Source organism: Gavia stellata, chromosome 1 (assembly GCF_030936135.1).
Source record: "Gavia stellata isolate bGavSte3 chromosome 1, bGavSte3.hap2, whole genome shotgun sequence".
Classification (NCBI taxonomy): Eukaryota; Metazoa; Chordata; class Aves; order Gaviiformes; family Gaviidae; genus Gavia; species Gavia stellata.
The window spans coordinates 125,748,688-125,775,527 of NC_082594.1; the positions used below are offsets into that span (position 1 = coordinate 125,748,688).

At 39.4% G+C, this 26,840-nt stretch overlaps 1 protein-coding gene across 1 annotated transcript in view; it reads right to left on the reverse strand.

Moving 5' to 3' along the window:
• NME7 (NME/NM23 family member 7) overlaps window positions 1-26,840 on the reverse strand; it is a 77,014-nt gene that overhangs the window by 29,106 nt on the left and 21,068 nt on the right. Inside the window, exons 8-11 of the mRNA XM_059822371.1 lie at window positions 24,700-24,805; window positions 10,096-10,160; window positions 9,224-9,292; window positions 5,735-5,836 (exon numbers count right to left, since the gene is read on the reverse strand). Coding sequence (XP_059678354.1) covers window positions 5,735-5,836; window positions 9,224-9,292; window positions 10,096-10,160; window positions 24,700-24,805 — 342 coding nt within the window. The remainder of the gene's footprint in view (window positions 1-5,734; window positions 5,837-9,223; window positions 9,293-10,095; window positions 10,161-24,699; window positions 24,806-26,840) is intronic.

The window sequence follows — 26,840 nt, forward strand, 5'->3', positions numbered from 1 at the left end:
ACATTACAGCTGTGGGTCATTAGAACACAGCTGTCTTAACGCTTTCTTTCTTCTAGATCCAGTCTTAATAAGCCCTCTGCCCACACACAGAGGGCTGATAAAGAACGAGGCAGGAGAAGTCCGGAACCCACCGAGACTTTAGGCTTTATGAACCAGCAGTGTCAGCTCAGCAAAAGGGGGCTGCACTATTGGGAAGAACCTCCCTCCACAGACACTTACTCACTCCAAAATTACCATGTCCCCCAACTAAGAGGCCTTAACATTGTCTAGAAATCATTTTCATTAGACCTGCAGAGGCTGACGTGGAAATTAAAAACTGAAAGGACAGAGTCAGATGACTGACCCTAAATAACATCTAAGCAATTCAATCGTGTCTTTCCCATTGCAGGCTTAGACAGCAGGGTATCGTAATTGGTATCGATCGACCTGTTTGCTACTCCAGCTGATAGTAGTCTGGCGCTGAATGAAAATTTTTATTATTATTATTATTATTACACAACTCAGGCTATCTGAGCAGATAATCAATTATATAAAAATCTTTTTATCAAAGAATTAGATTGGTAAATCTTATTTCTCTTGAAGCACAATACTCTGACCAAGGCTCACTTGGCTACAGGGAGAATCCACATTGAAACAGCTATGAAAGTATTAACAGAAAATGAATATTTGGGAGCTCAAAAATAGCCTTTAAATTTCTTTATATCTTCCGCTGAACTATTTTTTATGTGCTGTAATATGAAAACATTGTGCTGCTAATGCAGTTCTAGGAATGACCATCAACATTTTTGGCCTCACACGCAGATATTTTTCAGTACTAGAGATTCACAGGAGGTCTACGCAAACAAAAATCTTACAGCAACAGTGCTCTTTGGCTCATACCGTTACCCCTATTTAACTGATGTGGTAACTGAGGCAGAAACATATCGAACTTTTTGTCCAAGGTCACACAGTGAGGTCAGGAATGGAGCTAAAGCAGACTCCAGCTCTTTCAGTTCACCGCTTTGTTTCAAACGACCTAATCTCCCTTTTAGCTCTTTGGTGGTGATGCAAAAGTACAAAAGACTGTTAATACACTGTTACCCTTAAAATTGCAAATCCCCAATGTAAAAAGAATGTATGTTAGGATCTAAAGCAAGTATACGAAAATCCCTTTTCAGCCCATTGGATGCAGAAATATTGCAGCACGTCCTATCACTAATATCTCACAGCAGAAGGTACCTGAGTCACTTTTAGCAGACTGCCAATCCTAACTAAAAGCTCTTAAGACTACTAAAAGTTATGCAATCAGCCAGGAACATGTAGTTGATGTAGACTCCTGGAATGACATGTTATAACCAACTTTTTCATTTGTGTATGAAGAAAGTTCAAAAGAATAGTAAAAATAAACAAATAAAAGCAATATATCTAATTTCTACAGCATTTTACAAGTATCTTATGAATACTAAGTAATCACCTCAACAATCCCATGACAAAACGTTACCAGCAGCTATTTCAGCATAGAATCTGCATGAAGAAAATGTGAAAACAAGCTCTAGCTTCAGACCTAAGTAATAACAAAAGGCCTCCAAGTGCTCCAAAGGCCAAAAATACAAAACACCAATCAAATGAAACACTGATGCCAACACGCTCAAGCAGTGACGGGATTCCTGGGCCACCATCCCCCTGTTCCAAAGTTGAGGTTTTCCGTGATAGCTTTTGCTTCCTGATCCATGTAAAACAATGGCAAATCGATGCAGAACAGTTTGTGGGGTTTTTTTCTTACCACACTTAAACAAAACAGCTTTCTTGATAGTGCACACTATGCTGTATTTACCCCCAACCCCTCCAAGCGTTTTCATTTCTTTACAATGAAGAAGAAACGTAGCTTCTTTTCTGTTGAACTTCAGGTGCAGTTAGCAACTCTTATTTCTAAGTGATAGTGTGTATCAAAAGTTCAAAAGGTTTGTGTTCTGTATTAATCTGATTTAATTAACTTTTTAACTCCGCATCCTAGCTTTCTAGAGCGGTTACCTCTTTGCCATAGGTGTAATTTTTTTTTTCTCTTGATGTCAGAACTGCACCAGTAGAAACAGAGTGAAATAGCACCCAGCACAAAAAACCCCCGTAATTTAACAACCTGCATAACAAGATTTGATAGTATATTTTGAAAAAGGCCTTAAATGATTCGGATACACCATAGAAAATCAGTGGAACTCAAAGTCATTTCATAAATCCCATTCCTATCTGAAATTTAAATATCCAAATAAAAGCACTTAGGATCTCACCATCTCAAACTTCCTAGCTTTGAGGGCATAGTAGAGGCTGTGGGTGCTTCCCCTCCTTGAAAAGCTACAGTCTCGCGTGGAACTCTGAGATCCTTTTTAAACAGTCCTTAATAACATTGTAAAGAAACAGTATTTTCAAGAATGGCATCCAGAATGGCCCGCCGGCCTTTTATAGGGATGCTGCAACCATAAGTAAAGCGTAAATACCTGCTTATTACAGTAGATGCGGAGAGAGCTTTCCATTTCTAAGCCCTACACGTTAGCCACAGAGGCATTCCAGCGCGGAGAGAACGAGGCGCAGAGCGACACCAAGAGCAAGTCACACGAGCAGTCTGGGACCTGGCTGTGAGGAAGAGCTAAGCTAGAGGCTGCAATCAGAAGACGAGAAAAACAAGCATCACGGCTGATCTGAAAGATTACAGAAAGGCCTCAGATGAGACCACCAATGACACCAAAAAATCCAGCTGCACTCCAGCCTAGTGTAATTAAAGATGCTGGCAGTTCATCAAGAGTGCAATGACCCAATCGGCCATTCACTAAAAAATTGCCGGTGTACGAGAATGCAAGCAACAGCAAGACCTGCAGAAAAGCATTTCTCCTACTGCGTATACTATCCATCAGGGACAAATGTTCCACAAGCGTGCAACCTTTGAGACTAAGCCCTGCAATCAGTTCACAGTAATTTTGACAGTGAGCATGTCCAGCACAGCTCCTTACAGGCAAGTATCTTTATCCCACTGCCCGCTTTCCACACTTGATAGGCTGTTCGTACACTACTACAAAGAGGCTCAAAACAGGTTTTTGGTTAGTGGTCTTTCCTACTACCACATGAGAAGTTTTAATAAAGTATTTATAAGCTGGTTTATAATGAAGGATATTTTTGGCAGAGAGCTTTACTGACCTGCAGTGCTAACAAAATATTACCCAGTTATAGAAAATAGCACAAAGTTCCATTTCATTTTTAGCATTGTACACTTGGTAAAAATCGCTGGCTTCTTGAAGTATAATCCTCAAAATGGAACAACTCTAATTCTTTCTTCAGCCCTAAACGTCAAGGGACTTGGACAAAAGCAGACCTATTTCCAAATGGCATCTCGCTTTGATTTGGGAAAATTTGTATCAACTCTTTTTGGATGCCTTTTATTGAAGCGTACCCCAACTGCCCCCCTGCAAAACCAAGAACAGACTGAATGAGCCATTAACATTCATACCCAGTTTAGATATCTGACTTGCCACAAAGTAATTATTGCATTTGCTATGTATCTAAGATATAATTAACAGCACATGTGATTGAGAGAGATTAATTATATAAGTCAAATTCCAACACCTTTACTCACTTCAAACAGCACCTTGCTTTGAGAGTTATCACAGGTATTTCAGCGGCACTACTTGCCACATAGGCTACTATTCAACAAGAGCCAAAGTGACCCAATCATCAGGTACATTTTGTAGTAAACTTGCTCTTCACCTGTGTTTGTAAACAGGCTGTGCACACATTAGGACCGAGCATATATAAACAAACAAACAAGTTACAGAGAGATCCAGATCTCTCAATGAAAACGCACTATTTGCAAGACACTTAGATTTACTTTAACCACTAGAATATCAAGTCCATGATATCTTCATAGTCTGTATATAACCTTGCTAGATAATGAAACTGCTGTTACGGTTTCTGCTACCCCTGTTTGAGACAGATATTGTAACCACAAAGTTCAGTTGTGAGCTTCTCTGACGATTCTGGTTGGGAATGACAAAAGACGACTGAGATACCTTAGTCCCTTCTTCCTCAAGGACAAGCTACAAATGCAATCCAAAGAGGCAGCTAAATTTCAGGCAAAGATCACTCTTGAGAGCAGCTGTAGTTACTGTACATATGCTTTATGTGCCTGAAGAATCAATTAATTTGCAATTCTTATAGAAAACAGTAGACAGAAATATAGAACACAGCTGCCTGTCTTCCAAACATACTATTAGTGTAACTGCTACGAACTCAGTGCCCATAATTTACAGGTGCCTGCTTCCACTAGAAGCAGGTGGGTACTCATTTTCACGTCACAAGTCACACCGTTAACCATTAAAAGGGAAACACAAACAGCACAGGTAGGTGACCAGCAAGAGATTGGAGAAGCAGGAAGTTAGTTCCTTCCTTTGCTGTTTTCTTCTGTTACCCAGAGAAGCCATCAGTTTATAAATTCCTCAGTTCCTCAGCTCATCAACAGTTCCTTTGGTCACACACATGTTGTATGGCTATGACACAGCTTTTCATGTGATGGGAAAATAGAGAAATTCCCCTTGTATAGGTACACTTGTCTTTAATAACCTAAAGCAGCTGTGATGTTTGCAAGTATATTTTGATTTTAATGTATCAGGCATTAAACAACCAGAAACGTGAAAAGGATATAATAGGCCCAAATAAAACAACTGCATCTTTGAAAGTTTTAAAGACCAGAAACCTTAAACATGGAATTTGAAACAAAACCGAAACCACAGAATTGTGTACATTAGTACTGATATATCATCCTGCAGTTAAAACTAAGTCAGAAAAACAGGTTATGCTCAGCTTACAAAATGCTAACCCAGCAGAAAAACATTTGAATGTTACCAAAGAGAAGTAAAAAAAGGTTTGGATAATGCCTTTAACTTGTGCTTTCTGTAATGGAAACTCTGGATCTGCAGAATAATATATCCTGAAAAACTTGTTCTCCCCATCAAATATTAATCTGTGTGATTTTTTTCCCATGGAAACTGGTAAACCCACTCAGTCTGCAACTAAAACATCAAATCATAACCAAAAAACCATGCAAACCCTGACCTCATTGCCTCCATCTTGATATTTCACCTCCTGGCTCCTAGGTGGTATAGAAGCCTTCACTGTTTAACAAAAAACTGCAAACTTTTGGAGACAGCATTTATGCTTCTCTCCAAATTCCACACAGTATCACGCATATACAATTAGTCACCTCAAGAAATGAAAAATAAAAGCTAGAAGCATCAGCATAGCACACAGGTAGGAGAACTTTTACACCCTTTTTTGTTCGCTTCCTTCTAAAGAACAAAGGAACCAATTCTCCTTTTACAGTTTCATCCTAGGAGAATGCCAGCCTGCAGTGGACTAACATTTGATTTACACTGGCATGAACAAGCAATGCTATTTGTTCCAGGGCTCTGAAGCCTTGTGTTAGAATATTTATGAATCTTTAACAGAGATTTTTGCCTAGATAGCTTTCCTTTCACATATGTATCATCACAGTATTTTATCATTTGGTTTAGGGTAAGATCAGAAGAGTTGCTAGAGGATTTGCAAATTGGTCCACTAAGACTAGCGTTTGACCTCCATAATAAGGTAATGCTTATATGTTTCCAAGGAATGCAGCAGGTACGTGGCAGCCATACGACACTGTGGTATTTTAATTCACGTAGACAGCGCATCAACTTTTTAAGCGTTCCTTATCACTCAAGCAAGTACTTACAGGGTCAGAAGGACCACAGAAATCTCTGAACACTTTTGGAGGCTCAGCTTGTATAATCTCCATTGCTATGCAAGGGCCTGAACACAACTCTGTAACCATATCCTGGAAGAGAAAAAAGACAGAAACAAATCTGAGCTTCTTTGGGCATTAGCAAGGGTTGTATTCCTCCCCAAAACTAGGCCCAAACTTACAGGACAGGAACAATTAAGAAATATCGGTGCATTTAGGAAAGCAAAGACATGAAACAAAGATGTCATTAGTATTCACAACAAAAGAAATGTTTTCCATTTTATTACTTGGTTTAGAAGGTGGAGATTGAGGTAAGTTGGATATTCAGCTTCAACAGGATACTGAACAGCATGCAACAGCATCCACAATACTCCAAATTCTTTTGCGGGTACATCCTTATTGATCTTGACCCAGATTTCACAGAAGTATCCCATAACTTGTCGAACTAGACTGAATCAATGGAACACACTTTGCTGGGTATAAGCCTGAAAAAACACACTATGTTCAGCCAGTTCCACAGGCAGCAAGTTACTTCGCAGTGTTCCCTACAGGGAGCACTGTACACAGCCTATATTTGTTTCCAAATATACAGCTGTTTGATGGCTTTAAGTCATTAAAATGTCTCTTGGGCTTTTGGTTCTCACTGTCTTAGATGGGTCTTAGTTTTCATAAGCTTAAATTAACTCTGGGCATTAGTGCCAATATGGAGTTTGAGGTATAGGTTTCACAGGCAGAAAGAACCTATTTGGATGTTCTAGTCTGACTTCCTTTTTTAAAACATGCCCTTATATTGCATCCTTGTCTAGAAATTTGGGCAGACAAGTATTAAACAAATCAGGACAATTAAAAAAATCAAAACCAATGAGGAAAGGGGAAAGGAGGAAACATTCACAGGAAATAAGGGAGGAGAAGGAAGGACAAGCAAGGTACTGCAATCACACCCAGCAGCCATGGGCAGAATTTTAGCCAAGTGCCTCTATCATCAACCTGATCCTAGGAAATGTAGGTAGAAGTATTCCTGACAGGACATGAAAAGAGTGCAGACTAGTTTCATGCTCTACAACATGAATAAGTATTTTAATTCCAAAAACTGTCTTATCACCAATAGATCCTCTGTTAAGAACAGGTTAAAGGGCAATATATTTCATTCTGTTAAGAAACAGTAAATTGCCACAAAGTCACCACTCTCTACAATTTCATTGAATTCTGTCTTCTGAATAACTGTTAACGGGAAAGTGGAGAAAAAACAGGCTTTTAATTTTAGTTGAATCAACTGAATTCCTCCCTGCAAACTGTGTTTTTTTCTTGTTCCTCCCTTTTCTGTTGTTTCTGTATCAGCACTGACATCCCACCAGCAACAGCAAACAATGTGAGCAAAGTTACTCCTGACTCCTTCATTACAACACAAAGCTGAGGACTGGAGACCAGCTGCCATCAACTACAGCACAGAGGTGGTACTATGTGAGACAAGCTTGGTCTATCTTACTCAGCCTCATCAAGTCCAGAGTTGAATTTAAATAGCAGACACTGTTCCTCTGGTAAGACTCCCAGTTACAGCTAAATCAAGTGTTCTTTAGCAAATAGTTTGTTCATCAAATAACGTGGCTTGTGGTGAACCAGACCCATTCCTGGAGCTGGATCAAGCTCAAGCATTTTTGATTAACAAACAAAAGAGCTGACCCAAAACAATCTCCCTCCTTTTTTCCCCATTTTCTGTTCTGGCTACAGTAGGAAATACAAAGCAGAACAACACAAAACCTAATCAATAGTTTGCAAAATCCCATGCAGGAAATACCAACAAAGCTAAAATTCTGGGCAAATGTTCAGCTTTTTCTTTTCACGCAGAAGTGCTCTATATACAATGTCAAGCCTTTATCTGACTGAGAAGGGGTAACCAGAAGAAACAGGAGTACAGTTTTTGAAAAGGATTTATGGATGCCAAGTATCTTCTGTGCTGAGTTATTTTGGAATGATAAATAAAATTCAGATCAAAACAGACGGTTCTGAGTCACAGATATAAGAGGTCATATTCTTTCTTCAATATCCTATTTTGCAACATACTTCTTCCTATTCGGCCTGCACTGACAATATCTGTTGCTGTTCCCATATGTGCCTTCTCTGGATCCCTTTACCATCATGATTAGCTTTTCCACGTTCTCCTGTTTCACAGATACCCTGAGTGCATGGAGATATTAATTTAATTTAATTTCAGCTGAATGCATCCAGCACATATGGCTTGCAGGACAGAGCCCTTGATTCTCACTTTTCTTCAAATCCCATGTAAAACATATCTTCTCTATTGACTTACCCTGTTTAAACGTCACTTCCCCTTCTGAGTAACTCTTCAATTAAATTACATAACTAAAATTTGCAACTTATTAGGGGGTCAGAGATTGTACAAAAGAGCTGCAGAAGATGGTAGAGAATTTCCAATTTGGTTCAAGGCAGAGACTTTTGCAGTAGCATGGGATTCTTGGGCCCTGAAATTCTGGTCAGATATTACCATATTTGAATTCTGCCACATACCTACAAGTCTGCCTGTCCAATCTTCCTTTGGTCCTTGTCAAAAACAGTGTTATCAGAGGGGACTTTAAGAGTATTCCCCAATCTGAGAGTGAACTAACAGTACTCCTAACCTATTTAAAGACAAATCTACAAACCCTGTTGAAGTAAGGTAAACTAAAAATCATAAGGGGGGGGGGGGAAGAAAATAAAAATGTCATTATCAGAGTAACATTGGTAACTGCCTGGAGTAATACTAGTAACTGTGTAGAAAACTTAATAATTTAACCATTTAAAAAATAAGGATAATTTGCATAGTACATAGCACGGCAGTGAAGCTAAACGCATTACTATTTGTAAAATGAACCGAAATCCTCCGACAGCAGGTAATACAGAAATGCAAGCTCGTCGTCTTGTATTCCCATTGTTCTATCTATAGTCAGGAAGTTTTATGTGACAGTACAACAAGACATAATAATATATAGAGACTTAGACGTCCACTGGGATTACAGCATATCTTAAACTTCTTAAATTTTCTGAATAACCACAAAAGTCAGATCAATAAACTTAAGAATAGCTCAAAATGTCATTAGAAAAGCATTCAAATACATCAGCCCCATTGTAAACAAAATAATAAAAATACACTCTGGTCCAAGCCATTATTGCAATATCAAATCAAACAAAGATACAGATGTGACACATTGTCACAGCTCTACCACAATAAAATAACTTATCTGAGGGGTCTTTTTTTCACTCTGTTGTATTTTACAAATCCCTTGGCTGAATAATTTTCACAAAAGACTCCTTTCTTACAACATAGATAGCACAATTTTCGAGATTAGTTAGTTCATTTGAGAACAAGCTAGAACTGGTCAATACCAGAAATCCTATCACAATCCCAAAAAAGGAAAGATGTGACCGCTTCCTCATTTAATCATATTTTATTTTTAAACAGATTCTTCTCAAACTTATGCTTACCATGTATTCAGTGACAACACCTTTGTAAATCTCATAAAATTCTTCCACGTTTGCACGCTCCATGTTGAACTAAGAAAACAAAAATGTTAGCCAATCTGCCTTAAACAACAACAACAAAAAATAGACAGACAACCCTTCTTAACCAGCAAACATTCAGAATACTCTTTTAAGTTTTACTAGGTAAAAGGAATGGCTTTACAGCTATAATATGAAGTTTGTCAACAACTTAGCCAATGATGCCACAAGCAACACAGCACACAGTATGTTCTTCCGCCTTAAATGTAAGTAGACAACGCAGTGTTGGCTGATGTCACTAAGTCATGCAAGAGGATCTGTTTGTGGCATAGTAAAGGAAAGGGGCTATTCTTCATTTGTTGTGGGGATTTGAGTCATAGGGGGATTTCAGATCTCGAGACGTTCACAAAAGTCAAAGGGCTGAGGGGGATCAGGGGGTCAAAATCCTTTAAGTATCTTTAAAAACCTTCTGCTAAATTCATACTAAATATAGATTAAAAAAATTGGGGAAGGATAGTAACAATAATTTCTCTAATCTTAGCTAGTACATTTTGTAAAGATATCTCAAATTGCTCCAGAAGAAACAGATATCATTATCCCCCTTCCAACTATAGGGAAACTGAGATACCGAGAGGTAAATGTCTTGGCTCAAGGTCACCCAGCAACAAGAAACAGATCAGCTGATCAATCAAATAATAAACCACAAATATCACAAGGACAGTGCTGATCCCAAAACATTGCTACACAGTCTGCACATGGGGTTTGTATTGCAGGAAAACACCTGTGCATTGCTGTGAAGCGCACACAGCACTTCTCCAAGTTGTTTATCAGAAAAACTTATACAAAAAGAAACCTACCATCTGCAAAGCTGAGATCTGAAATCCTTCATTGATGATGGCTTTTATAATCTTTCCAGCTAGCCCTGAAGAAACACACAAAAGACAGTATTCAATTTTAAAAAGCAGAATTTACAACTGGAAGGTATTTATGCCAATATGCCCCTTCTCTTCAAACCAAAAAAACAGTGTTTGCTAAATGCTGTGAGAGAAAGCAGAGAGCAGAGCTGAGTTCACATACACTATGTTCTATTCAAAGTGACGTGTTGGTGATTTCAAACAACTAAATTCCATGCAGCTGTTGAAAAGAATCTCTACCAAAAAAAGGTAATCAGTGAAGCCTTTGCTTTTCTCAGATCAACTGCAAAACACCCAGTTGCTTCAAGATCAAGATTTATATTTTTAATTAAGTTTCACCGGCAACACTGATGCTTAAACAGTAATCAGTTCAGGGCACGGGCTGCCTATTTTGCTGGTTTTATACAGTGTTCACCAGAGTGGGGGTCCTACTTTAAGCTAGAAACAATGCAGGATGATAATAAATATTGCCAATAAACCAGCATAAAAGTTCGTGTCTTCTATGGGAAAAACACATTAGTGCAAAATAACCTACTGCTTCTAAGGTTATAACTCACAGATATGTTATTGCTGATCGTATTGTTTGCTTTATTCTCTCCAGAATGCATCCTCAAAGATTGAATAACATTGTAAAACAAAACACTAAACTTCGGAGAACAAGAACCCCCTGATTTTCCACTGAATGTGTATTTCAGATATGCCTGTTCTTACAAAATTAGGCCATTTGAAAGATTATGTCAGCCAAGTACAGTGAGTGAATTTCACAGAATCACCATTTTTATAGAACATAAATGCCTGTCCTCTTGTACAATTTGTGAGAAACTACACATTTCTGGACATTTATTCAGAGCAGAATTAATCATAGATGAATACCCTGTAATGAATGACAACAGCAGGATTTAACTCCTGGTCATTAAATCCTTTTACTGACTAGTCTTTAAATTGCAGGATTTTTTAGCACTGCATAAATTTAGTAGATGAGAATAAAACACATCTGGTATCTAGGTTCTAGCATGCTCAAGACCTAAATTGTACACAGTCTGCTAATACCTGCGGCATACAATTGGTGAGCTTCCTACCCATTAAAAGGTCAGTGGAAGCTCCGAGTAAATGAGACAGATAGTTGGAGGGCTTTCAAAAACTGTATCTACAAATGAAAATGAAAAAAGCTGTCCCTGAAGTATTCCCCACCGTACTTTCACATTCAGGTTTATGTAGAAAAACTTGCCGCATATAAAACAGTGCATACTTCTTCCAAAAAATCTTCCAACTGCTACAGGGAAAACCTGGTATTTTGGTACATACTCAGTCCATGCAGCTCCTTGAGCTTACAGAACGTAGAAACAAGTGGAGGCAGGTGTAGTTCCTGCCATCCCACTATACTGTTACACCACGGCTCACTAGCATTGATAAAAGTTTCCTTATAACACTCCTGTGAAACCAGGAAAATATATTATTTCCCCTTTTTTTCAAGGTAAAAAAAAGTAAATGCAGCAGCAAAATGAAGGGACTTGGACAGGTTTGCCCAGGAAATGCAAGACCACGTCAGAGAGAGAAACCAGACCTCTAGTTTCTTTTTGTCCACGCTGCTGAAAAGGCTGAAAGACGCTTCCACACACAGGTTCCAGCGAGGCAGCCAGCCTAAAGTCTTGACTTCAGAGATGAATGGCCAGTTTATAAAGAGATTAAGTGACCGGCTGGGGATCATTCAGAGAATAAATAAATGAATAAATAATCTGTGACAGAATAAATAAATGAATAAATAATCTGTGACAGAGCACAAACATTTCCTCATTCTGGATTTCCAGAGCCAATACTCCAGTCAACAGCCACTGCTTCACAAGAAACCAACAAAGAGGGAAGAAAGGGCAGTGGCAGACAAATGGCAACCGCCACTTGCAGGGGCAAGGCTACCTTGGTGTGAGAAAGCCGCCTTGCATGACAGATCTCTATTTTACACTTTATCAGTCAAGAATGCACCACTCGCATAGGCCTTCACAGCTGGCAAGAATTTAATTAAAATACTCATCAGCTATCAGGTTCTGGGGTAGTACGGAGATCTGCTTTTTACAGAACTTTTGTCCTCGGTAGTTTTACCGAGGACAAAATCCATGTTTTAGAGAAACAAAGGGGGACTCAAACATTCAGCTTTCTGGGCTGTTTCTCTACTGAAGTCATTAAGATTTTTCTTCTCTGTAGAGAGGAGACAGGCTCCTTTAATGACAGAAATCAAAGTAGGAATGTATTTTGCATAAAGGTCTTTAATACAAGGTTCATTTAATAATTAACTGTGATAAACCTATCAAGATTTTCCCCTACATTGTATTCCTGAGTTCACTCTCGCTCATCAGAGCAACAGAGCACCTTGTTGCTCCAGACAGATTGCCCACGACTGCAACACCCAAAAGGCTTAATCAAAGGAATTATTGCCACCATCATACACAGACAGATGTCTTCCCAAAAAAATTCAAAGTGCCTTGAGGAAGAGGCATGAGATTCCACTTATGTTTGCAAAGCAGGATGTTAGCTCCGCTTCCCAGATGTGGGAACTGAGGCACAAGAGGATAAGTGAGTTGCCAGTGACAGTGCAGATCTGCAAATCCAGTGACTTGGCCTCCCTTGTCCCAGTTTAGGCAATACACATATCACTTTTCCAAGGGACACTTTCCTCTCAAATTCTACCTGAACCAAAATAGAAACAAAAAGCATAGAGGCAATCCCCAAGCAACAGAAGAGTGGAAGCTCAAGGCTCAGCTTGGGATCTGTTTCAGCCAGTTGCATGACTAAACTGGGACGTGTCCTCTCCTTTGTGGGCAGATAAGGCTGAAGAAAAGAAGAAGAACTAATTAGATAGAGTGCCATTTCAGAAGCTTGCAACATTTTGTTTTCAACTTTAAAACCCAGATCTGTAGTGAAAAAACAACTTTTTAAGGACCCTTCAAACAGGGCCAGTGCATGTTTAAAATGTGATTACATTAAGAACCCAAATCAAAGCTGCAGATTAGGCACCAGTTATGATGCATTTTCAGTCACAAAGCACAAAAGAATCACCAGCATTACTGAATACAACCGGGGGAATTTAGTACTAATCCTAACAAATATGAGAGTGAGAGAGAGAGAGTGTGAACACGCTTTATGTCTCCTAGGCAGCATTATGTTACTATGCACCTAATACAGGACAGATTATCTTCCCACATATTTTAATCAGATAAAATGATAAGGCACCAAGACCTCATCAGTTACATTGGTCTTCTACAATTTGTTGCTTTATAACATACAACATTTGAAAATTGTACTTCATTAAGAAGCAGAAAGTAGCAGGGAAGACATCAGACTGAAAAATGTTACAACTGTTTGCAGAATTATGGATTAAAATAAAATAAAACAGTTCAGAAAAGTCACTTTTAACCTAACAGCACTTTAATTAATGGGATGTAACAGCTGTGTTACCAAGACCTGCCAGTCCCAGAGCACTACGAACCACCAGCCCTACGACTAGGGATGTTACATTCTCTTCCCTTTATTCTTGGCCTGTTTCCCAGTTTAACCATTCCACTGTTAAGAGCTTATTGGGCAAGACAGCAGACTTCCTTCAAAGCAAGTCAAGAACTGGCTTCCTCATCTCAAGCTCTGTATGTCATTTTTTAATACCCTTCCAATAATTAAAAATAATTCCTCTGGAACAACAACAGGTTTTTGACAGGAATACACAAACTGCCATGACTGATCAGATCAATGATCCAATAACATATTTCTAGAAGTAACTGGTACCAGATGCTTAAAGTAGCACTAACTATAAGTAGCAATTTCATTTCATGTCTATTTTTGACATTTTAAAATGCAATTTTTCTTCACAGTATGATGAAATTATCTGATTCCTTATTGCCAAGTGTTAAGGTCCTGTGCCAAAACTCTGGAGAACCACAATCAGGCTTGACTCTGAGCAAAGCCCTTTTGGAATTCCAAAAGAGGAAAAAGCGGGACTCGGAGCTGGGCCCTCCTGCAATGTATTTCAGTTGAAGTTCTCACGAATCTTTGTTTCAGATAACATTGCAAAACGCCGTGCAGTAGGAAGCTGACAGACGTCCTTCTCAAAAAGTGCGTTTCTTCCCACTAGTTGATCAACCTGCCCCCGAAGAACAAGGTTTATCTATCTCTTCTCTTAGAGAAGAAGGTTTTTTCTACTTAGAAATAACACAACTCTAGGCATTCTTACTACGCAACATAAATACACCATTTCTAGACTCCCCAAAAGTTTGGCCATAGTGATAATCTGCAGCTATTGATCTCCCAGCCTCGCTGCGTGTCGTATGAAAAAGGATATCCAGTCATTTTTGTATTTGTACTCTGGAGCACAAAGAAGCGAGTCACAGAGGGACAGAGGGTCTCTTGAGCGACACGCACTGGGCCAACAGAGAGAAGGGGAGCTCAAAAGCTACCCAGCCTAACCATGGGGGGGGGGGAAAGGCAAGTGGATGCAGACAGAAGATAAAGAGGAACACGTGAGGAAATGATGACAGAATATTGTTCAGAGTGATAGAATCCAAGATTTTCCATCATTCCTCATTTGTCTCTAGGCATTATATTATAGAAGAACCTTAAGAAGTTTGAAGTGCACCTTTACAGATATTTATGGAGAGCTCTATCAACGCTGCAGCACCGGTGAACATCTTTACTAACAATATTCAACTGAAAATACTAAAAGAGTGAAGACAAAAGATAGCAGCACTGCTCTACCGGAGAATAGAAGTCGGCATTCTGCTAGCACAAGAAGAATTATGCATACAGACAGTAAATCTTAGGGGACCTTGAAACCAAAACGGCTGAGCGCTTGATGTGACCGAGAACAGGAATCAATAGAAAGATTCAAAGCGGGTAGAAGGTTCAAAGGCTTAATCCCAGCTGCAACTTTCTGAACTGCTATGAACAAGGCAAGACCACGCCTGTGAATGCCAGACAGGGCATTAAGACACAAAATGATGAAAACCTGTAGAAAAAAAAACCTGTTCTGGGAGTTCTTGCATGGAAACAGATGGGAAGAGTCACACTTACAATTCAGATACAAAAATCCATACAGAAATTCAAGTCAAAGATCACAGCCAGGCTACAGAAAGTATCCAGCAATTTGGCTGTGCAGTGTGTGCCCTTTGAGAAGGGAATTTGAGGAAGAAAGAAAGATTAAGAAGGAAAGATCAGTACCTCTGCAACAGTTAATGCTGAATGCAAACTGATGGCTGTATGTTTACAAAAAATCAGAAAGGCTTAGTTTCTGGCTTTCATTGTTCTTGTGCTAAGAGAAAGCTTAAAAAGAAATATCTGGTTTGCTTTTCTTTTTACTTCTTTCTTTTGAGTTGTTCATTATCTTGTACTCCTTCAGCACATAAACTCTGATTTTTATTCACTTGAAAAGAATATGGTCAATCACTCTGGCCAGGAGAATGTTTCTATGGCTATAGTGATTTTCATTTACTTTTGCTTATTTCTTGAGTGTGAACAAAACTAAACATGATATTTTAGTTGAGGCTGTACTGCTGGATTATATGATGGCATTCAGTATAATAATTCAAACCGTTTGTATGCCTACTAATATTTCTTTCTTTTTTCTGGTTATCCCTACTGAACACTTTTCATGAATGGTTACAGTTACGGAGAGGAAATGGTTAAAATTATGCATTGTAGTCTGCATTAGCCCGTAATTATGAACAATAATTTTAACCTGCTGTTACACTGTCAATTAACTTAACTCTGGAGGTTAAAACCCTCAGGAGATCCCCTATAATCTGCTCCAGCCTTTACTAATTTTATATTCCACTTCCTGTGGAAGGTTTGCCAACTCCCTGTCCTAGATCAATAGTAAATATACTGTAAGCTCTACCATTTATTTTCAACTTGGCAAAAGACGATCACATATTCCTACATTCTGTGTCTTGGCTCTTTTCAGACCCAATACCTTGCCTTTCTCCTTACACTCTGATTTGAAAAGGGCAGTAAGAGAAGAGACTTCAAGATACTTATCTTTTGCTCCAAGGCATAGTGAAGTTTGACTGCATTTTTAAAATTTTTCTAAAATGTTCCCCCAAACTTCTGGTAACAGAGGTTCCATTACATCCCCAGATATCAGGCCAGTGATATACTTTGAAGTTTTCCTTAATGATTAGATTAAATCTTTCCTCTAAATTAGTAAATATGCACATATTTTCCAAATTTACATACAGAAAGCTGTATATCCCTGTCTTCTCCATCTCAGGTTAAATAAATGAAACCCTTCAAGTTTTCATTGGCTAAATCTCTTATTCTTTTTGCTCTCAGTTCATTATGTTATTTTTGAAACAGAGTGCCCAGAAACTGGACATGGTACACAAGCTGGGTTCTGACCAGCACTGAGCAGAACTAGTTACTGAAAAAAAAACCCTAAATAAAGTGTGTCCAGCACTGTGAACGCTGATTGTGCTTATGCTATATCCCTATTCCAACCATTTCTCTACAGACTTTTCACTGATACCCTGCCACCTCTTCTCTATTTTATATTTGTGCATTTATTTTCCCTCCTCCATGGTAGTGCTGTGCAGTTGTTTATATTCAGTTTCTTCTTCTTCACATTGCTTCATTTCTGCAGTTCATCAGGAATGTTCTGAATTCTAATCACATCCTCCAAAACTGTAGCAGACGCTTGGTACCATCTGCAAACACTGCAAGCATGCTCTGTCCTTCCCCACCGGAATCATTAATGACAATATTGACAAGAACTGGCCCAAGGATGGGTGACAAGATTTCACTTGTAAAGACCTTTTAATTTGATGTGCTCATGTCCAGTCCAATGTTCAGGAAAATATTTAAAGCTATGCAGATGCCTATGCTGCACAAATCTAAACGTATAAATTCCCTCACTAAAGGAAAATGTTGGTTTCCTAACAGCAAGGGACTCTGACGAAGGCACTGATATTCAAGTGAATTAGACTATCTGGCTCTGTTTTACCTTCCTTCACGGAAAGCATACTGAGAGAATTCAGAGACCAGCAAAGCATATTTTCCTTCAAAAAAGACATGCTGGTAAATGTCCATCATATCATCACTATCTAAGTGGTTTAAATGAAATTATAGACTCTTGATTCATCAGTTTCCTTGGCATGAAAGAAATTTCATTAGCCTGAAACTCCCTGGACCACTCTTAGAATTAACTTTTCTCTAACCCTTCAAGAATGAAAATCCCAAAATGTAGTTCTTAATGCATTAACTCGTTCTTAATGTCTTTTTCTTTTTTTAATGTTAACACCATCGTCCCTGCAGAGAGATGATTTTCAGCAACAGGAGCACCACTAATATAAGTCTACTGAACACTATTGGGAAACACTCTATTTCCAGTAGTAGGAGGATACTCATAAGCTTCAGTAAGGATTGGCTGAGCCATTTTATCTGCTTTTTTCTGTGAAGTATACCTCCTCCTCTTCCTTCCAGTCTCAAACTGTCAGAAAGGATTTCCAGGTTCAGTTCACCTCCCCCTCTACCTTAATCAATTCAAATGTAAAATATATTTTTCATACTTTGAAAAAGTAAATGTCACTTCCCCACTAGCCACTGAAATCCAAAGTCAGTGTAAGTTGGGAAGCCAATGCCAAGTTGCTAAAACTTTACGCAGGAAATAATCAAGAAACAACATAGGCTTGTTTCAAAAACAAACATCCCAAGCAAGAGATATCCATCATTACAACTCCAGCAAAGAATTTAAAACATAGATGGAAGTGGATGGACTACTGTTCTCATGGAAGCTAAGTTTTTTTCTAAAAAATTGGTGATAAAGTGGTAAAGTAGGTTGCTTTTATTTTAATCACTTTTTCCTAGCTTCTCTAAAGAGAACAAAAAACCCCAAACAAACAACAAAAAAACCCAGCACCATCAGACACCACCAAAGACTTCAATACCCTATATATAATATATTCAAGGAAAACATAAGAAACAAAGTGCATTTAATTTTGCATAAATACGTCTTCTGCCTGGGCAAATCCCTCTGCAAAAAAATGCCTGCATCTGAAAACACAGTGCTTTACTAGGCAGTTTTCACATGATTGCAGCACTAAGATTGTCATATTGCATGTGGGAATATCCAGAGTTCACATCTCAAACGATCCACTGTACCTCTGAAGCATCTGCAAAGATCTGTGTTCATGCCACTTTTTTTTTCCCTTTCCAGATTCTATCTTCAAATAGTTCCTTCCAGACTTCTAATTGTTAAGCGTATCAAGGCTATCACAGACGCCCCTTTGTACTCAACCTTGCAGACAAGATACAAAGAAAAGTTCTGCCTACGATGAGGTGAAGTCCACAGCATCTGCACTTCACCTGTCTATTATGAATACTTATCACAGACAGAAGATGTACTTTCAGATTACTTATGAGAAAATTGCTTTCCTCATTTTTTCTCAAGTATGAGAAAACAGCTTTCTGAAAACCTTGTTCTACTTCTAAGTTTCCTGAAAATCAAAATAATGAGTTACTCAAACTTATGTCTAAAAACCCAGAGTGAAAAAAAAAAAAACTTTCAGAGTTTGTTTACAATTTTTAAAAATCTTATCTAACAAATACAAATCATTGTGATAAAAACCAAAAATATAGATACCTAGTCCTGAGAATTATGACAAATTTGCACCTCTTCTATCTCATCCTTTTTTTCTTTTCCAGCTTATTTCTTTTCTTAACTATATATATGTAACTATATTTAGCACATTACAGAGGTCAATTGGACATTTTCACAGCAATGCCCTCTCTCTTTCAAAGAGAAATAAGTATATTGCGTGTCAGGAACAGCTCTTCAGTAGTTTGCAGTCAGACATATAATCTACTAAAATGCTGGATTTCAGTCCTTCTCTCCCCACTCTCTCTTGTAAAGTAACTTCATCTGAGATCCTAAATAAGTAAACCCTGTTTCTGTACCTGCTTGAGACCGAACTACTGTCCTTGGTATTCTTTTTGTCAAAGTTAGGTTTGTCTCTGGAGCAAGGAACTACTCTTTTCATTAAAATTTTTTTAAGTCTTTGCATAAATAAGGAAATATGATTCTTATGGTTATCTGTCACGCAGAATTTTGTTGATCAGTATAAAGTTCTATGAATTTCTAAAACAGTCCAGTATGTTTTAAGTTAAGATAGGAGCGCTCTCTAAGATTTATCATCCACTCAGAACAGGTCTAAAACCACATTTCCATAGAATATCTTTTCCATTTGGGAAGAACCCGCTCCTGCTCCTTTTGTTTTCTATGAGACTTAAATTTTAGTTGAAGAATAATGTGGAAGACCGCACTGTAACTTACTATTTTTTTTTTTAATTACAAAAGAGGGACAAGGGTTTAACTTACCAGCAATGTCAGAACAAAATCTCAAGCTTAACACATACTAGGAGAACAAACCTGTCTGGGTAGCCAGTCTCACATCTAGGCACCCTCAAGACTGTAGAGCCTTCCTTACCTCTAGGCAGGCCTTTCAGTTTGCATCAGGTCCAACGAATTCCTGACTAGCAGTTTTGTTTTTCAAGTTCATGGCACAGTTCTAGCGCCAAATTTGTTTTTGACAAAACTCTGGCTTTAGGAGGACCCATGTCTCAGCTTGGCACTGCAGAAAAGGAGGGCAGGATTTCACCTCTCAAGCTCTGTGCTGTAAGCTAAGTCCAAAATGTGAAATATAACAAACTTCTGACCTCAGCCTTTATAGCTTGATCATCACAATTTTCATCATTTTTTCCCTGCACGTTTCTCAGAGGAATTAGGTAAAAGCAACATCAAAGAAACCTTAAACCAGTCATGAAATACCAAATTCTAATTCCTACAGCAAACATGACTAAACTGTTACACATTAATACATTAAAGTTAATCCCACCCAGTAATCTACAAGGTGCTATTTCTGCCAACAAAACAGTCGAGTCATAACTGTCCTCAGGGCATTAAACTGAAGTTCATCCATTTTGGTGCATTTACAATTTCAGCTTCTGAACACTACTGCTCATACCTCCAGATCTAATAAAAAAGAGAATGTCTAAGTGACTGCAACTGTGATCTTGTATCTGAATTATCAGAAGCTTCAAGTGCAAGAAGCAAGTGGGTTACAGAACACAGATCCACACTAAAACTCTCCAATTATTAAAAAATTAAACCCTACAATCCTAATCAACATACTGAGGAGCTGTGCTTACTAGTTACCATCCTCCTCTACTGAAAACTGGTCTCAGGAGAAGAGAAGGAGGCAGCTAAGAGACACTGAAAAGCGTGACAGATTCCAGAGGGGTCAAACCACATCGTCTCCCCCCGACACACCCCTGATCAGAACAAGTCTGCATGGAGTAGCATTGAGAATGCTTTTTGCATTCTTGCAGCTCCCAATAAAGAGGAATTGGCCTGCTCTTGCAAACCGTCTTCAGGGTTAAAATGCAACCACCTTGCTGCTGCCAACTTTCCAGCCAGCCAGGGACGTGCTTCATCTCCACTGGGAGGAGCTGCTAGAGAAATGAGCTGAAGTTGTCTTGTCCATTGCCTTCAGCGGCGTTCCCAGCTGGCTTCCCATCTCTGATCCTCCACAGAAGACGTCATGCTGACACCAGACTGACGAAACAGCTATTGCCTTACTTCTTTAAGAGGCGTATACGATACACATTACTAGAGGGCCGGCGATACCATACCACCCCTCCAGCATTACCAGCACCCTTGACAGCTGAAGTTAAACTTTGCGTAATTCCCCCGACACCCTTTATCAGGCCCCAGGGTTCTTCGGCAGCCTGGCAGACACTTTCGGTGCTCTCGCTTACAGGACTTAGGACGTGCGTGAGCGCTGCGCCAGGTCCTGCTGCAGGTGGTGGGGCTGCGCTGCTGCGGCTGCCTAGCAACAGATGTTTCTGTGTGCCCATCAGTGCAACAGTGATTTTCCACTGCTTTGTTGCTGGATAGGAACCCTATAAACCCTCTACGGTAATCCAAGTCAGTTTCTAAGAAAGGACTCTGTCCGAGAATTAACCGGCGCAAACTAGAGATTAGATCCAGCTTTTTGACAGCAAGGTAAGCTCGCTGAAAAGCCTCCTAGCTTACAGCTGTGGTTAAAGCAAACCATCTTCCAGGATGGAAAACCAGAAGATTTTTCCTTCTAAGAATCAGTTATGCAACTGACTCTGGAGGAAGAAGAAACACTGGGAAAAAGGACTGGAAAGCAAAATTCAAATCATGAATTTGGTCAAATGTTTCTGCAGAAATAAAGACTAAAGCTCCATACAAGCTCAAGTATGTAAGTGAAACTTCACGTAATTGTAAATGTGTAATGAGCAGATTATATTCATGGTAATTAGATAACCAAGTTCAAAGCCACAGCAACGCATAGGAAATGACAAAAAGGCTTATTTTTAGATACTTGATACTGAAAATTTGTGGAGCACAAATCAAATCTGCAACGCATAAGAGGGTCTGCTGCTTTGACCCACATAAATTCCTCTCCACGCTTCTGCCTCTGCCAAACCACCTTTTCACACTGATGGCCACACAGGATTTCCTTTCCTCTCCAGCTGCTGTGTTTCCACTTATATTCTCCCCACCAGAAACAGCAAGGTGGACAGCCACAGCTAGAAGCACTGTTGCTGGGGGTAAGCAAATTGCTTATGTTTAAGACCACGCAGTCTTCTACATGCAATTTTGCCAAAAGGGCAGCTCACTAGTTGCTATAGCACCTACTTCAACAGAGATACAGGAGATGTTGCTGGCATAACCAGAATGTCTCGGGTGTCACTGAACACAGTTGCTAACAGCCGTTGAAAGGGAGACAACACGAGCAGGGCCTCCCCACTCTGTCACGGATCGCTGAGCCCAAAGAGCTCAGCCCTTCCTTTCTCAAACTTTCTGCCTACAGATGCACAATCCATGGGGCCAACCTGCTCTGCTGCCACGTCTTGCCCTCTAACCCCTAAAGCTGGGCTTCTCCCTTGTCTGCCTGTTTCAGACAGGCAGCTGGGAGTTCTCCTGAGCAGATTGTTTGGTCCCCCCAAACCCTTTCAGCATGCTATTGCCTGACTCCAAAACAGACTGCACAGGGAAGAAGGAATGGTGGCATTTCCGTAGAGACAGCCTGCCACTGCCACACAGCATGCTCAAAACTCTAAAAGCTTTGAAATCTATAGGAGGCAAAGGCTATGTTCCTTCAACTTTAAAACAGGCAGTTTAATCATAAGAGAGTAATTTCAGAATTAAGACTTCCAAAAACTGGTGCAAAGCTAGTGCACAGCTCTCTACTCTGTTGTGCATGGTTCTTCCAACTGTGATGATGCAAAGTGCTTTATAAGAAGACCAAGGGTACCAAAAGAGATGCCACTCAGTGATATTTTTGTTGTTACTCACAAAAATAGGCTGAAGAAGAATATGACAAAGACTAAGGAAGACAGAAGAGGACAGGCTAAGAAAGCCAAATCCTCTCCCCGGCGACACTCCTGGCCCATTGGGCCAATGTTGGAGAGTTCCTGCAGCCCTTGCGAAGAAGGATTCACCTTGCCTCAAACTGCAGACTGGAACCAGTCCAGTTGCAATATGAAGCCACAGCAGTGCTCTCAGCCAAAGAGGGAGGCCACTGCCCAGCCCCAGTGACTCTTCACTTCCCTAAGCCCAACTCCCCATCAGAAGCCAGACTTCTGGAAAGTTTTACAAGACCTCCTCAGTCTCATAATCTCTTTAAGAGATGCAGCACCTGTGGCTTTTGAAACATTCAGAGTAACACTGGAGAAAACAAGCAGGAAAAACAGAGCTTAGTAAGGTAAAAGCATAGCCAGTCCCTGAATTCCATCATTCTTGATACTAATTTAAAATTGATAAAACACTTTGCTGACTCAGAAAAGAAAATTCAGTTTTGATTTCTTAATTCTGTTGAGGGTAGTAATCAAAGCTATACGGACGGAGAACGTTCGCACAAGGTACACTTTGTCTTTCAAATTTTAGTTGCTGTTCGGCAGCTGTGGTCTGCCTTTCCTGCCCTCTGTGGTGTGAGAAAAAGGACCGTATAGTGGATACTAAGCTCGACTTTAGTCCAGGCTGTCTAGCGTTTTCTTTCATTGCAAAGCTGGGTGTGCACTTACATTTTCTGTTCAGCTGTACCCGTACCTCTTTCTCTCTCTCTCACCACCCCCACCTCCTCCAGACACTCACGCTCCCAGAGGGGACTGCAAACAGGGCCGGAATTTGTCCTTTGGTGATTCAGAAAAATTCTGAGCAGTTCAAGAAAAAAGAAAGTAACAGACAGGGCACTATGAAATCTACAGAAATGAAGAAGATTAAAAGTAGGAAGGGACAACCTGAGCTTAGTAAGAGAGAGTCTGAGCCCCCATATGTAATAGAAATTATATCTTAAGTATAAGAAAGCACAGCCCAAGCCATCCACTTCGCTATTTTCACAATCAAATTAAGGACCCTAACAATCCTGCCATGGAAAAGTTTGTCCTCTGCAAACATTTAGCTAGGTAAGATCATAGTCCCAGCTGCTGCCTGTATTTCTGTAAAAGGAACATCACTTTGTCTTTGCTGCATGGCAGACTTATCAGCAGTAGATACCATGCAAGGCCTCAAACAGATAACAGGCATATTATCAGCAGCGAGTGCGAGACTCATTCTTGTGAAAGCCATTTTTTTTTCAGCAAGCTCTCCAGACATCCCACTTGAGGTGTGAAAGGCCTGGAAACTGCTACGGCCACTTCTGCTGTTTCCATTTCAGCTATCCACAGCGAAGTGATTAAAACGTTGCAGTGTGCTCTGCATCTTACCAAGAAAAAACTTGGTGCTCTCACATGGCAATATTTATTCTGCACTCAAAAATACTGTTGCAGTGCCAGAGCCAAAATATTTTACTGCACTAACATGCTCCTGTATCTAAGTACAGGACACAAAAGTGAGATTATTTTTGCATGGTAATAGTTGGGCATTAAACATTTCCAATACTCATACGGTGAGCTCACAGGGCATTCTCCAGCACAGAAAGCATCATGGAGTCCAACAAATGCTTTAGGTCTTTGGCTCATTTCCATGGAATAAACAAGCCCTTTCTGCTTTCCATCCCCACTGTATTCAGCAGAACAAGATCCATATCGGCACAAATCTCCCTTTGTGAGTAATTTTAACGTAACGTGGTACTGCGTGAGTGGAAGGCCCTGCAATATGGCCAGGTGTCCTGCTTTCACTCTGCTGTGAGGATGCTAACCTCCTGCAGATGAGTGTGGTGGGCAGACAGGAGCAAAGACATGGTAAGCTGCCACAGTGAGATTCATCAAATCTCACGTATATTTTTATCCTTCTTCTTTTCACCTCTCTCTTCTTATTCTGAAATTAACAAGTATCCACATGGAAAGCGCATGGCTCACTCTTCATGGAACTGAACTGCAGAAATACTAAAGGTGTATGAAAGACAACGTATCTGCATACTTTTGCATGTACTATGAAATATACCCTGTGCTCTTGCAGTCTCATTCTCCCAAAAAAGGGCACAGGAATGATCTGGATACAATGAAGCACACATTGCTTTCACCTCCACTATCTGCATTGCTTACCTTCATTAACCGCATGAGGCTTAATAATGCAACAAGTACAGTTTGTGAATTTTGCACTGTTGACTGGTCCGTGACCGCCACTGGAGGGAAAGAACAACTCCAGCTCCTGAAAACAATTGCAATTGAACACATTTTAGGTTGATCTAGCTGCATACATCAGCTTTTATCATAAGTAACAACATCCGAAGCATCCACAGTCACAGAAGATAAACATTAATTATAGATTTTTGTGCTACAAATACTTTTTGCCTATAATATTCTCTCAAATATATCTTTCCCTCTCTGGCGCCATTGCTACAATCATAAAAACATGATTTGAATATTTCTTGCAATCTTTCTTTTCACGTCTGCAACGCAATCCACTTCCATTCAGAGCATTCAAAATGCTGCTGCCACAATCATTTGGTAGACGTGTTCCCAGTTTTCTGAATTCTCTCTCTCTTTCCTCAGTATCTTTCCCAAATCCACTCCCATATACATATATTTTATCTTCCCTCTTTTCACATCATCTTTTCCACTATGACAGCAAAAATGCAACTACCATCTATTTCTCAGTATATTTTCTTTCCATGCACAAAACTGACCTCCATCCCATTCGTTTACAGATTTTTTCCTTTTGTCTTAAAACAACTGAACTTTGTCTAAAATTGTTGACTCACGCCTCATGCCTTATTGACCCTATTATTTTTTTTAATCTTACTGAACTGAAGCTGATGAACTGAATTGCTCTGATTTCTGGGATGAATCAAAAGAACCTCTTTGCTTCCAATCACTTCCTTTCTTCCCACCATCACTATTCAGGTATCATACAGCTTTGGTCTTGGTCCATACTGAGGTGAGCTTGCCAGCCAGGTTTCTTTCCTCAGTGATATTTTTTCCACTGTTCACTGCCAGCTTCACACTTTTTTCATACCATTTATTCACATGTTACACAATCTGCCAATTAACATTAGTCAAATGCTCAAAACACAGATTCCATTTCAGACCTATTGGTCAAATTCAGTAAGAGAATTGATAAATTTCTATTTAAGGGAAATAATAATATCCTGACAATACTACTACCGAATCTATCTGATTTTTTCCTGTGTAACAGTAGCAGGGCTAAAGGCCATTTCCTGGAATTGTCTCATTTAATTTACTAGCTCAATTCAGATGGAATAGACTTAGCTATCTCCCAGTCTTTAGCTCATGGCACTCTGACGATTCCTGTAATCCTCACAATTACACAATTCAAACTAATGGATCTTTCAATAGAAGGGGAAACAGTTTTTGTTTTTCTCCTAGCAAATAATCCATATTTTAAGTGGGCATATCTGAGACAAACGGATTCATTTCCTACATCCTTCTACTGATAAAATGCTGCATGCTTCAAAGACCTTGTCCCACTCCGTTAACTAATGTTTACTCTAAAAGAAGCAGCCAGGAAAAGGCAGCAAAATATTTACAATATTTAACACCTTGTTTTATCCATTAAAAGTCATAAAAGGAAAGTAACTAAATAATGCTGAAGGACTAGGATAATAAAATGCCAAACTATAACCAAGTGGAGCCTTAAAAAGAAAATTCTTTTCCTTTCCCATTATTCCTGATCTAGAGAAATTCCAGAATTTGGCCTGCAGAGAGACACCAGCTTAGAGTATACCAGAGGCATACTTTCACTTGTCATTTAGCCCCCAAAAGAACAATGCAATCTTCCACTCCAACTGTTCAGATTACAATACATTCATTAAATGTGGTTGAGACTTCAGTTTTCCTTCAGAAGAGTTTGTTTAGGTCCCTTTATCTCATATTTCTTTCTTTTCAGCAAAGCTTCTGCAAGGTGCAGCCAACCAGTTTCCATGGCAACTGCTATAATACTGGGCCTACTAAATTAAAATAGGTACAGGGGTATTAAATTCACAATTTGGGTTGATTTATAGAAGATTGCTATCAGGAACACCAGAAAGATGCACACACCTGCAAAAAGTTCAGCAAAATAATCCCACAGTCATAAAAACGCTGCAGATGAATAGGGCCTTCAAACAGCATTTCAAAACCAATGAAATGCAAAAAGAACAACAAACTTGAGCCAAAGCACATACTTATGCTTCTAATCAAAATTTTATGCTAATAGATACTCTTTCCTCCACTCTCGGTTCAAA